Source organism: Macaca thibetana, chromosome 9 (assembly GCF_024542745.1).
Source record: "Macaca thibetana thibetana isolate TM-01 chromosome 9, ASM2454274v1, whole genome shotgun sequence".
NCBI lineage: Eukaryota > Metazoa > Chordata > Mammalia > Primates > Cercopithecidae > Macaca > Macaca thibetana.
Genome location: NC_065586.1, coordinates 127,174,012 through 127,187,688, shown reverse-complemented (window position 1 = coordinate 127,187,688; position 13,677 = coordinate 127,174,012). Strand labels below are relative to the sequence as shown.

At 53.0% G+C, this 13,677-nt stretch overlaps 1 protein-coding gene across 1 annotated transcript in view; it reads left to right on the top strand.

The window, feature by feature from the left end:
- The window catches only part of TCERG1L (transcription elongation regulator 1 like), a 233,186-nt gene that overhangs the window by 205,601 nt on the left and 13,908 nt on the right, over window positions 1-13,677 (top strand). The window contains exon 9 of the mRNA XM_050805500.1: window positions 2,696-2,831. Coding sequence (XP_050661457.1) covers window positions 2,696-2,831 — 136 coding nt within the window. The remainder of the gene's footprint in view (window positions 1-2,695; window positions 2,832-13,677) is intronic.

The window sequence follows — 13,677 nt, the reverse complement described above, 5'->3', positions numbered from 1 at the left end:
GTTTCTTTGCACATTTTGTATTCGTTGGGATTAATCCATATTACAGCCCCTGTGAGTGAAAACCCCTTGTTAGACATAAGGCGTTGTATATTCTCAGCACATCCTCAACATGGTACTAATGAATTTCCCAGGACCTTGGACAGACCATGAGGAAACATTTCTCACTTGGCAGGTGTTGGGAGGCCTGGACGGCCGGGTCTGGCCCCTAGATGACCACCTGTACCTTTTCCCGTCTGACCCCTTACTTCCTCTCCAAATGAGAAAAGTAGTGTAATCTTCACCTAGCATCCAAACCTCCTGGGGGAGGCCCACTTGGGCCACATGAGCCTGCATGGTGGGAGCTGTCCTGTGCATTGGAGGACACTTCACAGCATCTCGAGTCTCCACTCCCAGGTGCTGGTAACATCTCCCCAGTTGTGGCAACCACAAATGTCTCCAGACCTTGCCAAATATCCCCTGGGGCAAAATCATCCCCAGTGGAGAACATGGCACTATTGTCAAAACCAGAGCTGGACAGTAGTTAAAGCCATAAAATCAGATTATATTCACGACTGTTGCAAAGGAGGAAAAGAGACCAGGCTCAATTCCAAGTTTGGCATGGAAAAACAGGAATTGATAGCCACGGTCAGGGTTGGGGGTCAGTGGATGGAAAATTAGCAAGAGCAGACTTCAGGGATCAGGGAGTTTTGGCTGAACCAACCTCAGCAGATTCTTGCTGAGTCAGATCTAGGGGATGGCAGAGGATGAGAAATCTGATAAGGTGTCCAGGTGAGCAGAGTAAGGGAAGGGCGGGGAAGACTATGGCTAATCTGTTTAGTGGTACTCTTAATGCAAAGGTGAGCATGGAAGTTCAAAATCCTAGGCCTACGGAAAAGTTCAGGGGAGCCTGGGGAGACCATGGCCCAGGAGAGACTCTTGCCTCTAGGCCAAATCAGAAAGCTCAGACAAAGGTTCAAAAAAATCACAGTTCAGATCCCAGGGTGATCTGGTTTTGAAAGGAGCAGGTAAGGCCTTTAGATGCACGTTCCTGCCATTCCTACATCTCCAGGCACTTAGGGAGCTCCCAGAATGTAGGAGGCCCTAAGCCACTGCTTATGAGAGGACTGCTCTTCATGATTGCTGGCTGAGCTTGACCTAAGTGCAGCAGAAAATGAGGGAGCTCGGCTGGGCGCGGTGGCTTGCGCCTGTAATCCCTGCACTTTGGGAGGCCAAGGCGGGCGGATCACAAGGTTAGGAGATCGAGACCATCGTGGCTAACATGGTGAAACCCTGTCTCTACTAAAAATGCAAAAAATTAGCCGGGCATAGTGGCGGGAGCCCGTAGTCCCAGCTACTTGGGAGGCTGAGGCAGGAGAATGGCGTGAACCCAGGAGGCGGAGCTTGCAGTGAGCCGAGATTGCACCACTGCACTTCAGCCTGGGCGACTGAGTGAGACTCCATCTCACAAAAAAAAAGAAAAAAAGAAAAGAAAATAAGGGAGCTCTCAAATGGGTGGTCTGATGATCCATGGGTAGGTGTGGGAGCAGGGCCAGGCCATGGAGCAGGCCCATGAGGGCTCAGCATGGTCGGACCGAGGGTGTGCCAAGCCTGCGTGGATTGAGTCTGCCCATCCTGGAGAACAGGCTGCATCCTGAGGTGCGGGGGGCGGCTGACGGACCTGCTCCCAGGCAGGGCCAGAGCGGGAAGGAGAGGAAGCCAGACACAAGAAGAACGGTGTCTGCATTTGGCCAAACACGTTCTCCCAGCAGCAAACATTTAATTTTTTCAAAAGAATATTTCTAGATGCTTCTTAGAATCCAGTGTAGAACCATAAAGAGATCTATCCACGTGCAGTTAAAATAATGCAAGGGGGAGAGTTGGTACTTGAAAAAGGTGGGCCTCTCACATTTCTTCCATAGGAGTAGGGTCCCGCCTCCCTGCCCTTGTGGTTTGAAAGGGAGTGCTGGTCAGCTTCCCAGCCTAGCACAGTCAGCTCGTGGGGTCCCTCCCTCCCTGCCCACCCGGGGTTCCACCTTGTGCAGCTCCTGCTGCTGCCCACAGTGTCTGGGGCCTTGGCAGGGGCCACCCCTCTGCTGTAGGAGGGAACTTCTCCAGGGCCCCTGGGTGATCCCATTCTCCACTGTCCTCTGTGCCTGGGGAGGGGTCCCAGCCTCCTTCTTTGTCACTGAAGTTTCCCTTTGGGGTTAGATCTCAGGACACAAATGGTTCTGTGCATAACTGTCTTCCAGGAATTTGTCCAGAACAAAGGGGCCATGAATGAGTGAAATGATTGTTCGGATGAAAAGCCTGCTACTTACCCCTCCATGACCCCATCTCTGCAGCGGCACCTGAGGCCTGGCTTCCCTGCCATGGGCCGTGGGCAGCACGGAGACCTGGAGTGAGGGCCTGCCCGGGAGACACGCCGGTTGGCCTCCGGGGTGTGGTTCTGCCTGCACCTGAGCTTCAGCTTCTCGCAGCCGGGCCCAGGGCTGGGACTTCAATTCCAGCCTCCCGCTCTGGACTCAGCCAAGCCCCGTGCCTGCCAGGAGCAAATGTGCCACCCTTGCTGGGGAGACCACGTCAGGCTTTGTGAAGAGTTGTCAAAGAGACTGTGTTTCTGAAAGAGTTACCTCAAGGAGGGTTTGTAAAGGTTGTAATAAGAACCGGCTGGGTCCCCATGAGTGTGTCTAACTCTCTGCATCTTGTGTCCCTGAAGGACCGAAGGCTGCGGGAGTCCCAGGCCAGAGGAGGCAAAGAGAGAGGACAAAGGCACAAGGACGCCACCCCCACAGATCCTCCTGCCCCTGGAGGAGCGTGTGACCCACTTCCGGGACATGCTGCTGGAGAGAGGGGTAAGGCGCAGCAGCTGAGGGGCTGCACTCCGGCAGCAGACCCTGGGGAACAGCAGCTGAGTGGCTGTCCCTGCCTGAGGGACGTCTCCTCCTCACTGAGTTCATGATCAGGCTGAGTGACTGTCCTGGCCTGAGAGATGATGTGTCATCCTTACTGAGTTCCTGATCAGGCTAAGTGACCATCCCAGGGCCTGAGGGATGCCTCCCTCTTACTAAGTTCCCAGTTGTGCTGAGTGAGGGGCAGGTGCTAAGTGAGTGGAGGCTGAAGGGCAGCCAATGTGGAGAGGAGGTCCTGCTTCACCTCTGAAAGGAGAAAGGTGCCTTTGTGGTTTCTCCTGTGGGCATGAGGCCTGAGAGGCCGGCAGGTGGGGTCCACAGGGAGGCCAGGTCCTGGGTGGCCTGAGGAAGCACGCACTGCGCAGATGGGGTTCCTGCGGGAGCTGGGCCAGGTTGCGGTGCCCGACCTCCCTGTGCAGCTTCCCCATGGGGTTGTCCATCCTACCTAGTGGGACTCGCTCCCCTAGGGATGAACGTGACTGTTTTTAAAATAAAATTAGGATATCTTCAGTGTAGCTGATTTCCAAATCTCACTTTGAATTGGGGGCCAGGGGGGATTTTATATTCAGATCCCCTTTCAATGACTATCATTTCCTGCTTTGGCTCTGGGTATAACATGAGCCAGAGGCAGTATTTCAGCCCCGCTGGATTTCCTCAGAAAGTAAGGCTGAATGCAGATGGCAGTGATGGGCCCCACGTGTGAGGATATTTATAATGAACACACAAATGGCCTTTCAGACTGAAGAGCAAGTTTCCTCTGCAGCCAGCACCCACCCCCAGGCTGCTTTCTGGCCCTCCCACAGCTGGTAACTCCCAGGGTCCTGGAGAGGGGCAGGGACGGAGCTGCCTGGAAACGCAGCTCCCTGCAGAACAGAGAGGTCTGAGCAGAACCCTCATAAGGGTTAGGGCTGGGGCGCTGTCCTGGGTCTGGGTTAAACCCTGGGGGAACAGGAAACATTGAGCAGATCCTACCCCTTAGGAATTTTATGGAGGAAGGAGCTGGTCCCACCCACCCCCAGGGACACGTCTCCTCCAAAGCCCCTTGAATTTGAATGTGTGCACCTGTTTATGTATTTCATCATTCACTCAAAGGTAAAACACAGCCCTGGGCCTCAAGGAACCAGAAGGAAACTTAGGCATGTAAGCTGGTGACTGCAGTGTGTGTGTCAGGCTGAATTAACACACGCGCCGAGAGGCACGGAGCACGATGTGGACTCACACGTGTGTGGAGCCGGCCCTGGCACGATGCACCGTCTGGGTGTTGGTTTGTTTTTCAAAAAATGTTATTTTAAAAGCTGTTTTTACTAGCCTCAAATTTTGTTTTAAAACGAGACTTCAGTCCCTCCCTCTTCCTGCCCCCCCGGCTTCCTGCCCTCCCGCCACTCTTGGCATGGGGGTCTTTGTTGTAGTTTCTCCTAACTTGGTCTCTGCAGGGTGGCGAAAAGCTCTCGCCCTGCCCCTGCCGCCAGGTGTTCCCCGTGTGCCTTCACGGACTCTTCTTTTTTTTTTTTTCTTTCAAATCTTTTATTATTATTATTATTATTATTATTATTATACTTTAAGTTCTAGGGTACATGTGCATAACGTGCAGGTTTGTTACATATGTATACTTGTGCCATGTTGGTGTGCTGCACCCATCAACTCGTCAGCACCCATCAACTCGTCATTTACATCAGGTATAACTCCCAGTGCAATCCCTCCCCCCTCCCCCCTCCCCATGATAGGCCCCGGTGTGTGATGTTCCCCTTCCCAAGTCCAAGTGATCTCATCGTTCAGTTCCCACATATGAGTGAGAACATGTGGTGTTTGGTTTTCTGTTCTTGCGATAGTTTGCTGAGAATGATGGTTTCCAGCTGCATCCATGTCCCTACAAAGGACACAAACTCATCCTTTTTTATGGCTGCATAGTATTCCATGGTGTATATGTGCCACATTTTCTTAATCCAGTCTGTCACTGATGGACATTTGGGTTGATTCCAAGTCTTTCCTATTGTGAATAGTGCCGCAATAAACATACGTGTGCATGTGTCTTTATAGCAGCATGATTCATAATCCTTTGGGTATATCCCCAGTAATGGGATGGCTGGGTCATATGGTACTTCTAGTTCTAGATCCTTGAGGAATCGCCATACTGTTTTCCATAATGGTTGTACTAGGTTACAATCCCACCAACAGTGTAAAAGTGTTCCTATTTCTCCACATCCTCTCCAGCACCTGTTAGAATGGCGATCATTAAAAAGTCAGGAAACAACACGGACTCTTCTTTATCCTGGTGGACGGCCTGATGCCCAAGAGTCCAGCTGGTGACTGGGTGGCCCTCTCACAGGAAACCTGCTTATATCAGCACATGCCCTTGTGACTGCGTCTTTACCAAGATAGTCACCTTCTAGGAGAGCCCTGCCTGGGAGCAGGGTCAGGTTCGGGGGTGTCACTGGGCAAGAGGCAGGAGAGGCCGTTTTGTGATCCACAGGTCCAAGTGCAGGCAGTTTCCCAGTCCTTACTGTTATGCCCCTGCGACTACATGGCCCTTGTGGAAATGGCTGTAATTCTGAGTTTCCGAATAGGCCTGGCCAGGCTGGCCTGGTTGGATTATCAGGCAGGAGACATGACTCGTCTTCCCTGAAACATGATGGCATCACGAACATTTGGGAAATAGGAATAAAACATTCCCTTTATCATGACTCGTCTTCCCTGAAACATGATGGCATCGTGAACATTTGGGAAATAGGAATAAAACATTCCCTTTATCTTACTAACGTCCAAGTTTTCCATCTCTTTGTTTTGGAAATGAGGCAGGCCCAATTTACCAACACAGTTTTAAACTGACCTACCTGCTCAAGAGGCCGGCCTTCCCTTCCCGGGCAGGAATGCTGGCGGACTCAGTTTACGTGGCCTCTTGAATTTCTCCAAATGGCCTTGGTTGAGAGATTTTACTAATGAGATTTTCAGAGCCTTTTTACCCCAATGAGAGTGGGTGATTCATTTCAACTTTTTCTTCTCAGATTATTATACAGGAATCAGCAAAATCATCTGAATGTGAAGCAGTAACTACAGGGCGTGTGTTTACCCCGAGAGAAAGGGACTGGGGTGAAGCCTAGTCCCGTGTCTCATGAGGATCTTCAGGAGAGGCCCACACACAGCTCATGAGTAGAAAAGATCAATCCAAATTTACTGTGAATATCATAAAGCAATGCCACTATTTATGACTTTTCAGCTTTGTAAAATCAGCTGGCAGATCTGCTCATGCTCAGGAGAATTTCACAGCTAAACCCACAAGGTTTCTAGATGCCTAACAATGAGGTACAGAGAGGTCAGTTTTTCATGGACTGAGTGATTAATACGATTTTTTATTGCATTTGTTCAATACTTCAGTTCAGAAATTCATGTACTTGTGGAGTGATGAAGGGTGGACCCTGGGGTTTTTAGTAGTTTAGAAAGGGCAGAGTTTGGGCCCTGCCATGGGGATTGTGCCCTGGGGCAGCGGGATGAAGGTTTTGTGGTTTTGTGGCATGTAAATGATGGTTCAGCAGAAGGTTTGTTTTTTGTTTTGTTTTATTTTTGTTTTTTTCTTGCTAGTACAAATCCCAAAGAAGCTTTCTTTTAAAACTTCAGTCCATCAGGAGCAAGTTTAATTGAATAGCAGGTTATTAATTTAATCCTGCTGTTTAGGTGAATACATTAGAGACATTTTATTGAGAATACTTTCCTTCTGCAAAGTACCTCTCACAAGTCGGTGATGCTCACCCAGGGGCCAGGAGAGAAAGTCCCTCTGAGAATACTCGATTTTGATTTAGGGACTTAGGGGCCGTCCTTGGTCCTTTTCAGGGATCCCTCTGCGGGTGACCCTGGGCCAGAGCAATGACCAGCCTCGGGGACCCTGACTGGCAGTGTGGTGGGCTACACAGGAGAGCCCTGGGACCACGTCTGCATTGGGGTGAGGAATTCACAGAGCAGGGTTCCTGCAGGCTTCGCTATGATGGTTTCTCCCTACACTAAGATGGGTGTTGACAGCGAGGCTGTGGGGTGAGTGGGTACAAACCAGACAGAGGCCCCTACAGTCCTAGGCAGCAGGCACCCCTCCCAGGCAGCAGGAAGGGCAGCGTTGGCCTGTCCGTCTCCCCGGATGAGTAACATCTGGTGCCTTTACAGGCAGCTCTGCCTCCCAGGAGCTTCACCAGGCCCTCGGCTGGGACGTGCATGCGCAGAAAGGCCTAGGCTGTTACCAGGGAAGGGGAGGTGCCTGTGGGGACAGCACCCTTGAAGGTGCCTTTGCGAGTTGGGATTGCCGGCTCTAATTTCTGGAATGGGATTTTTATTACGCTTGTGTGAAGGTAACCCTCAAAAGTAAGTGAAATCAGCTGGCTATATTGTGGAATAACCATGTAAAATTGCGTTTGTTCAGCAAAAGAGAAAACAAAAAGTTAGTAAACTACTCCGAGCCCTGAAGGTGGGGGTAGGCGTTGATGTGCCTCGAGGCAGGGTAACACAGGGATGCAGACGGAGGCCTCGCCTGCCGGCCCAGGTTCCCTTCCACGCTCACTCACAGTTGCCTGGGTCCACCTGGGGCCACCTGGGCTCACAGGAACTCTGTCTGTGCTGGCCACTTCCACTGTTAAACGTTAGGGATTTAACGCCCCAAGGGCAACCCTCAACCGACGAGGGTCAGTAGGTGAAAACCTGCTTCCCAGTCCTCAGTGAGGATACCTCTCGGGCAGGTTTGGGCACCTTCCTCGCCCCATGGCCCACCCTCCATCGCTGGCTCCTCTCCTTCCGCGTGTCCGTTCCCAGGACGGCCTGGAATCACCTTCCAAACAAACGCCTGCACCCTGGCCCTGGCCATGCGGCTTCTTTAGGGGTCTGAGCGTAAGGCAATGGCCTCATCTTCAAGGATGAGGTGGGAGCCCGGTCATTCTGCCCTGGGCTGCCGCACTTTTGATGGTCGAGGACTCTGGAGCAGCCGCAGCCACAGGCTCCAGGAATGTTCCCCGTCCCTGAGAGCAGGCAAAGTCCAGGGGCCAGGAGAAGAGGGCCGCAGAGGGGCACAGGTTGAAAGGAAAGGAGAGTGGCCAGGCAGTTTCTCAAAAATGAAGTCTGTCCACATGCAGCTGGCATCATTAGGGCTTGTGGGATCATTAGGGCTTGTGGGAGGCACAGTGTGGGCCTGGGGGACAGGGGGAGAAAGTCCGCTGGGGGTGGGTTGGGGCATCTGGGCTCAGGAGGGGCCAGGTGGGCTGCAGATCCAGGCAGGCATCTCCAGGACAGTGCAGGAGCTGGAGCTGGAGAAACAGAGCAGGCAAATCTGGACAGAGCTCGGGGACAGGGGTGTGGCCCAAGTCTGCAGCCCCGGCCCTGGAAGCGGAGGTCCTGGGCTCAGGCCCCAGGGAGGTTTTTGAACCCTCCTCAGGTGGCCCCTGGGAGTGCTGTGTGGCTGGGGCCCACTCCCCCACTCTCAGTGGTCTTGAACTTCTGCTGCCCCAGCAGAGGCCTTTGATCAATGTTCCTGAGACCAGGGGAGGCAGGAAGAAACCGGAGAGAAGATGGCAGGAAGGGAGGGAGGGGGCTGGCACTGGCCACACAGCCTGCAGGCTGCGTTGAGAAGAGAGGCTGGGGGCGGGGCCCATGACTAGGGACCAAGGGACCTGGAGATGCATTTCAGCTGCTGGGGTCTTACTTGGCGGCGGCAAGGGCAGGCCGCCCTCAACACCTGGGAGCAGCCTGGCTTGTCTGTCTGTCTTCTTGTGTTTCCAACACAGCATGAAATAATATAGCATAATGTTACCTGGGAGCTTTATTCATTTATTTACATGAGCGAATTCCACGCAGGCCCCAAGATAACCAATCGCAGCCTGTCCTCTGCCCACAGGGCATGGGCGAGGGGAAGGGCAGGCTGTGCAAGGAAATCGTGATCGTATTTCAAAGGTCCAGCTGCAGGGTCGTCAAGAGAGGAAGGTAATTGTGACAGATTGCTTCCTTCCTTAGGACGTTCGCACTCATAAAAGCCAGAAGGAAAAATCACCTCTAATTCGATTAACACTTCATGCTCCCGGTCTATTACGGCCATTTGAAGATACAAAGAAGTAAAAGTAAATACATTTTGTTTGACGATCAAATTTCATCAAAACATTAGCTTCCAGGACTTTCATAAAAGTAACCAGGTTTGTCTTTGAGATGGAAGTTCGCCACGTTTGGGAGACCCTGTATGACCCAGCTTTCCTTGAGGGACAGAGACCGCAGCTCCCGTCCCTGGAACACACTGAGGACCACAGCAGGGAGCCATGAGGCTGGGTGGGGGCGGATGGTGCAGACGGACAGACAGACACACGTTTCTGCAGACGCACACGAGTCTGCCTGGCTAAGCCCAGCCCCAGCGTCAGGGTTGGAGAGGGCATGGCTCCGGCTTTCCTTGGAGAGGCCATGGACTGTGCCCCTGACCTGAGGCCCTCTCAAGGCTGGGGCTTTATCCTCCAGTTTGGGACTTGGCAGGCGCCATCCTTTTGCCAGCTTTCGCCCTTTACTCTAGTCATCAGGATCCCTGGCCTTTTCCGTGATCCAAGGATTGAAAAATACTTGAAAGAGCCTTTTTGGTTTTAGAGATAGAAGGTAGCGTTCTGCTTCTGTCGGAGGCTCCCTGCCAGACCAGACCTGTCCCGTCCTTGATGACCTCCGAGAGCCGCACACGCATGGGGCACCTCCAGGACGTTGGCGTCCCACAAGTGGCTGAGCCGTCCTCGAGCTCTCAGCCACTTTAGTTGAACTGAACCCCCTTTTCTCAGAGCTGACGCATCCACCGGAACAATGCACGATGAGTTTCTCAGTCTCCAGAGAGGCTTTTGGTGAAGCTGGGACTGAAGTTAGATCTAGTTTTCCCTGGTGTTGTTTTATAAATGGTGACCTTTTCCTTTATGCCCAAGGTCTTGGCCGCCTTCCCAGGGCTGAGGTGCCCGGTTTCAGGCAGGGGCTCACCCAGACCCATCCACAGCAGGAGGCATGGACAGTGCTGGGCTCGGGCCGTGCTTTAGGGTCTCTTCCCTGCTGAGAGTCTGCTCAAGTTGGTGTGGGTGCTCAGGGAAACCTGGGGCTCCTGGCAGCCACTTATCACTCGGCAGCACAGAGAAGCAGCCCCCTGAATGCTGGGAGGAGCTGGGGCGAGACCACCAGGGCCTCGAGCACCCAGCCGAATTGTGGACTCACCTGAGGGCTCAAGGAGGAGAAGTTTTAGAGGGTGTGAGTTGAGGGAGGTGACGTGGCAGGGAGGGGAGTGGTTAAGAGTCAGCGCAGAACCAGATGACCATGGCCACATGCTTTGCCCACGTGGCCTTTTATCTTGCCACTTGATCTGGAAAACACTTTTGGGTTCTCCAGACCAGGTCCTTGGCACGGAGAGGATGTTGGAAACAGCTGTGAAAGGGACAGCCCAGTTCCTGTGGCTGTGAAGAAGGTGCAGTTTCCCTTCCCGAACCTCAAACTCCAGGTGCCTGTCCTCTCTCCAGCAGAGATGCCTGCGGGCTGAGACGGTGCCACACGGCAACCTGCAGTCAAGGACGCCTGCTGCCAGCCGGCCACTATCTGCAGGGTGATGCTTGGGCAATGTCCATTTTATGGAGATATCTGCCAAGTTTGGAAACTGCCTCTCTGGCCTGCAACCACACTGCCTCCTCTGCAGCTAACTTCTGGCACCTGCATTTCTAACAACCAGCTCTGGCTTCTTCCACTGTGGAAATGGGAGGGAATCAATTGCAACCCGGACACTAATGAGGGAATAGAGGAGCTCCAGCCGGCGTTCCCAGGGAGAGAGGAGAGAGTCCCACTGCAGGAGGCTGAGAGTGGAAGAAAGGGCACAACTCCAGCCCAGCCCACATGACCTCCAGTCCCCACTCTCGTGATTCAGGCGGGGTGGAGGAACAGTCCTGAAACAGCGATCAGATGAGAATGTGCAGTGAGGGACCAGCAACGTGGTCCTCAGACAGAGTCAAACACTCGCTCCAGCCCAGGAACCAGAACAAGACCCTGTTGTTCTCCCACCGAGGCAGCTCCAGTATTTACAGACACAGCCACTATCACAGACACAGCCACAGTCACAGACATAGTCACTGACATGGCCACGGTCACAGACACAGTCATGGTCAGAGACACAGCCACGGTCACAGACAGGGTCACGGTCACAGACACGGTCATGGTCACAGACACAGCCACGGTCACAGACACGGCCACGGTCACAGCCATGGTCACGTCATCCACAGGGAAACAGACAACAGGCGTGCTGAGACAGGCACCAGGATCGCCGTTGCTGTTCGTCCAGGGGGTGACGTGACGATGTACAACAGGGTGAGGAAGAGGGTGGAATCACAAACTTCTGCAGGAAAGGGTCTGAAGTTTACAGAAGAATTTAGGTCTTTAAGGATCAAGTCACATATAAAATGCCAAAGAATCAAAGAAGTGTCAGGCAAGAGGAAAGAGAGAGATCTCTGCTGAGACGTGGAAACCCCTGAGGGAGGAACAGCGTGTCCTGGTCTTGGGGCGTGCTGGGCAGACAGGATTCTAAACACCACCCCCTACCCCACCCCACCGCGCTGTGCTCATCCTGTGCGGGCCTCTCCTTGAGTGTGGATGGGGCCCATGTCACACCCGTGGCAATGTTGCACTGTGTTGTGTAAGACTCTGCCTTAGCCAGGGAGAGATTCTCTCTCTGGCTTGAAGAAGCTGCCCCACTGTGGGGGTCCTGGGGCAAGGACCTGCAGGCAGCCGCTCGGAGCCAAGATTGGCTCCCAGCTGGCTGAAGACATGGAAAGCTTCAGCCCTGCAACCACAAGACCTGAATTCTCCCAACGTCCAGTGAGCTTGGAAGAGGACCCCAAGCACCAGACAAGAACAAAGCTCCTGCTGGCACCTCGTCTCAGCCCAGTGGGATCTGGGCCAAGGAGCCCAATGCCCCCATGCTGGACTCAGGACCCATGCAGTCCATGGAGTGATCCGAGGTAGTGCTTGTGACCTGCTGAGTTTGAAGTCGTTGCTTATGCAGCAATAGAAACTGAGATGTGAAGGAGATTTCCTGGGCACCGGTCAGCCACCTGTGTGAGGCTGCTGAGACAGAACGCCCACACACACAGCAAATCATCTGAAGTGGGTTTATTCCCTGCAGACAGAAAACAAGGGTGGTAGAAGATGAGGGTGCCTTGTGAACCAGTCCTGCAGGCCCAGGAAAGCGGCAAGGAGGGGACAGAGCCTCCTCTACCCTTTGCTGTAACCAAGGGGCTCCAAAAAGCAGCCCACAGTGGGTTTTATACCCTGAGGTCATGTGAAATGCTGGGCTAAAGGTGGAAGGATGTCTTGTTTCTGGGGTGGGACCCAAACAAAGCCTGGCTGTTCTCAGCCTGTTGCATTCCCAGTGCATTCCAGTCATTCTGGAGAGGTACCAGCCAGAAACAGGGAGAACCAGGTTTTGTCCACGGCCACCCAGAGAACAGTCCCACAGCATAGCTGGACTTAAAAAAGATATGCAGCTTGGGCCGGGCACGGTGGCTCATGCCTAGTCCCAACACTTCGGGAGGCTGAGGCGAGCGGATCATGAGTCAGGAGATCGAGACCATCCTGGCTAACACGGTGAAACCCTGTTGCGACTAAAAATACAAAAATTAGCCAGACTTGGTGGTGGGCGCCTGTAGTCCCAGCTACTTGGGAGGCTGAGGCAGGAGAATGACGTGAACCTGGGAGGCGGAGCTTGCAGTGAGCCGAGATCGCACCACTGCACTCCAGCTGGACGACAGAGTGAGACTCCGTCTCAAAAATAAATAAATAAATAAATAAAGGAGATACGCAGCTTGCTGTCTACTCAGTTGATGGGCTCTCTCTTTCTTTCCCTGGTTGTTCTGCAACGTTGGACTTCCTTGGTGGTGGTGGCGGTACCGTGTGTGTGTGTGTGTGTATGTAGGCACACATGTGCATGTGTGTATCAGTGTGTGCATCTTTGTGCATATGTGTGCATTTGTGCAACTATGTACATGCGGGTGTGTACACACGTGCCCGTGTATGCATATCTTAGCATGTCCTGTGTGTGTTCATGTGTTTGCATGTGTGTGCACCTGCATGTGTACATGCTGTGGATGTTTGTGTGTGTGCTTATGTGTGTGTGTATAGTCACACACACATGTGTGTAATCTTGGCCCCATGGAATGTACTCTCTGGGCAACGTAGATATTTCACACAGGCTCGGGAATGTCAGGCTTCTCTCAGGAGCAGTTCGCAGGACTCCTCGTCCCCATGGCTGTCAGGACCCCTTCTTTGGGAGAAGTCCTGCGCCCCCCTGGAGGGCAGGGAAGGACCCTGTTTTACACATGGCTGTGCAGCCTTCACTTCAGCCCCCACCTCCATCCTGGGTCCCAGCCACTGTGCTCTCACCCTTCCCTGAACTGTCCCTGACATGACACTGTTGGGCTTATCATTGTAAGTTGTGATCACTGTAGAGATGGCTTATCTGACCTTCTATAGAGATTATAAATCCCTTCGGCAGCAAAAACTACACATCATTAATTGAAAAATTATTTTATTATACTTCTAGAACTCCAACATTTTTCAGAAACTGGTGTCGTTATGCCACACACGGTCTAATCCTCTGTCCCTGCAGAGCTGGGACCGTCGGGCTGTGCACAGGTCCCCGTGAGATGGGTGTCTGCCATCTGATTGGGCTGAATGGAGGCTGCCCACAGCTTCTCTAACAGCCCCAGATGCTCCCAGGGCCACGTGCACTCAGTCAAAGCTAAAGGGACCCATTCTGCCTGGAGACCCTCCCAGA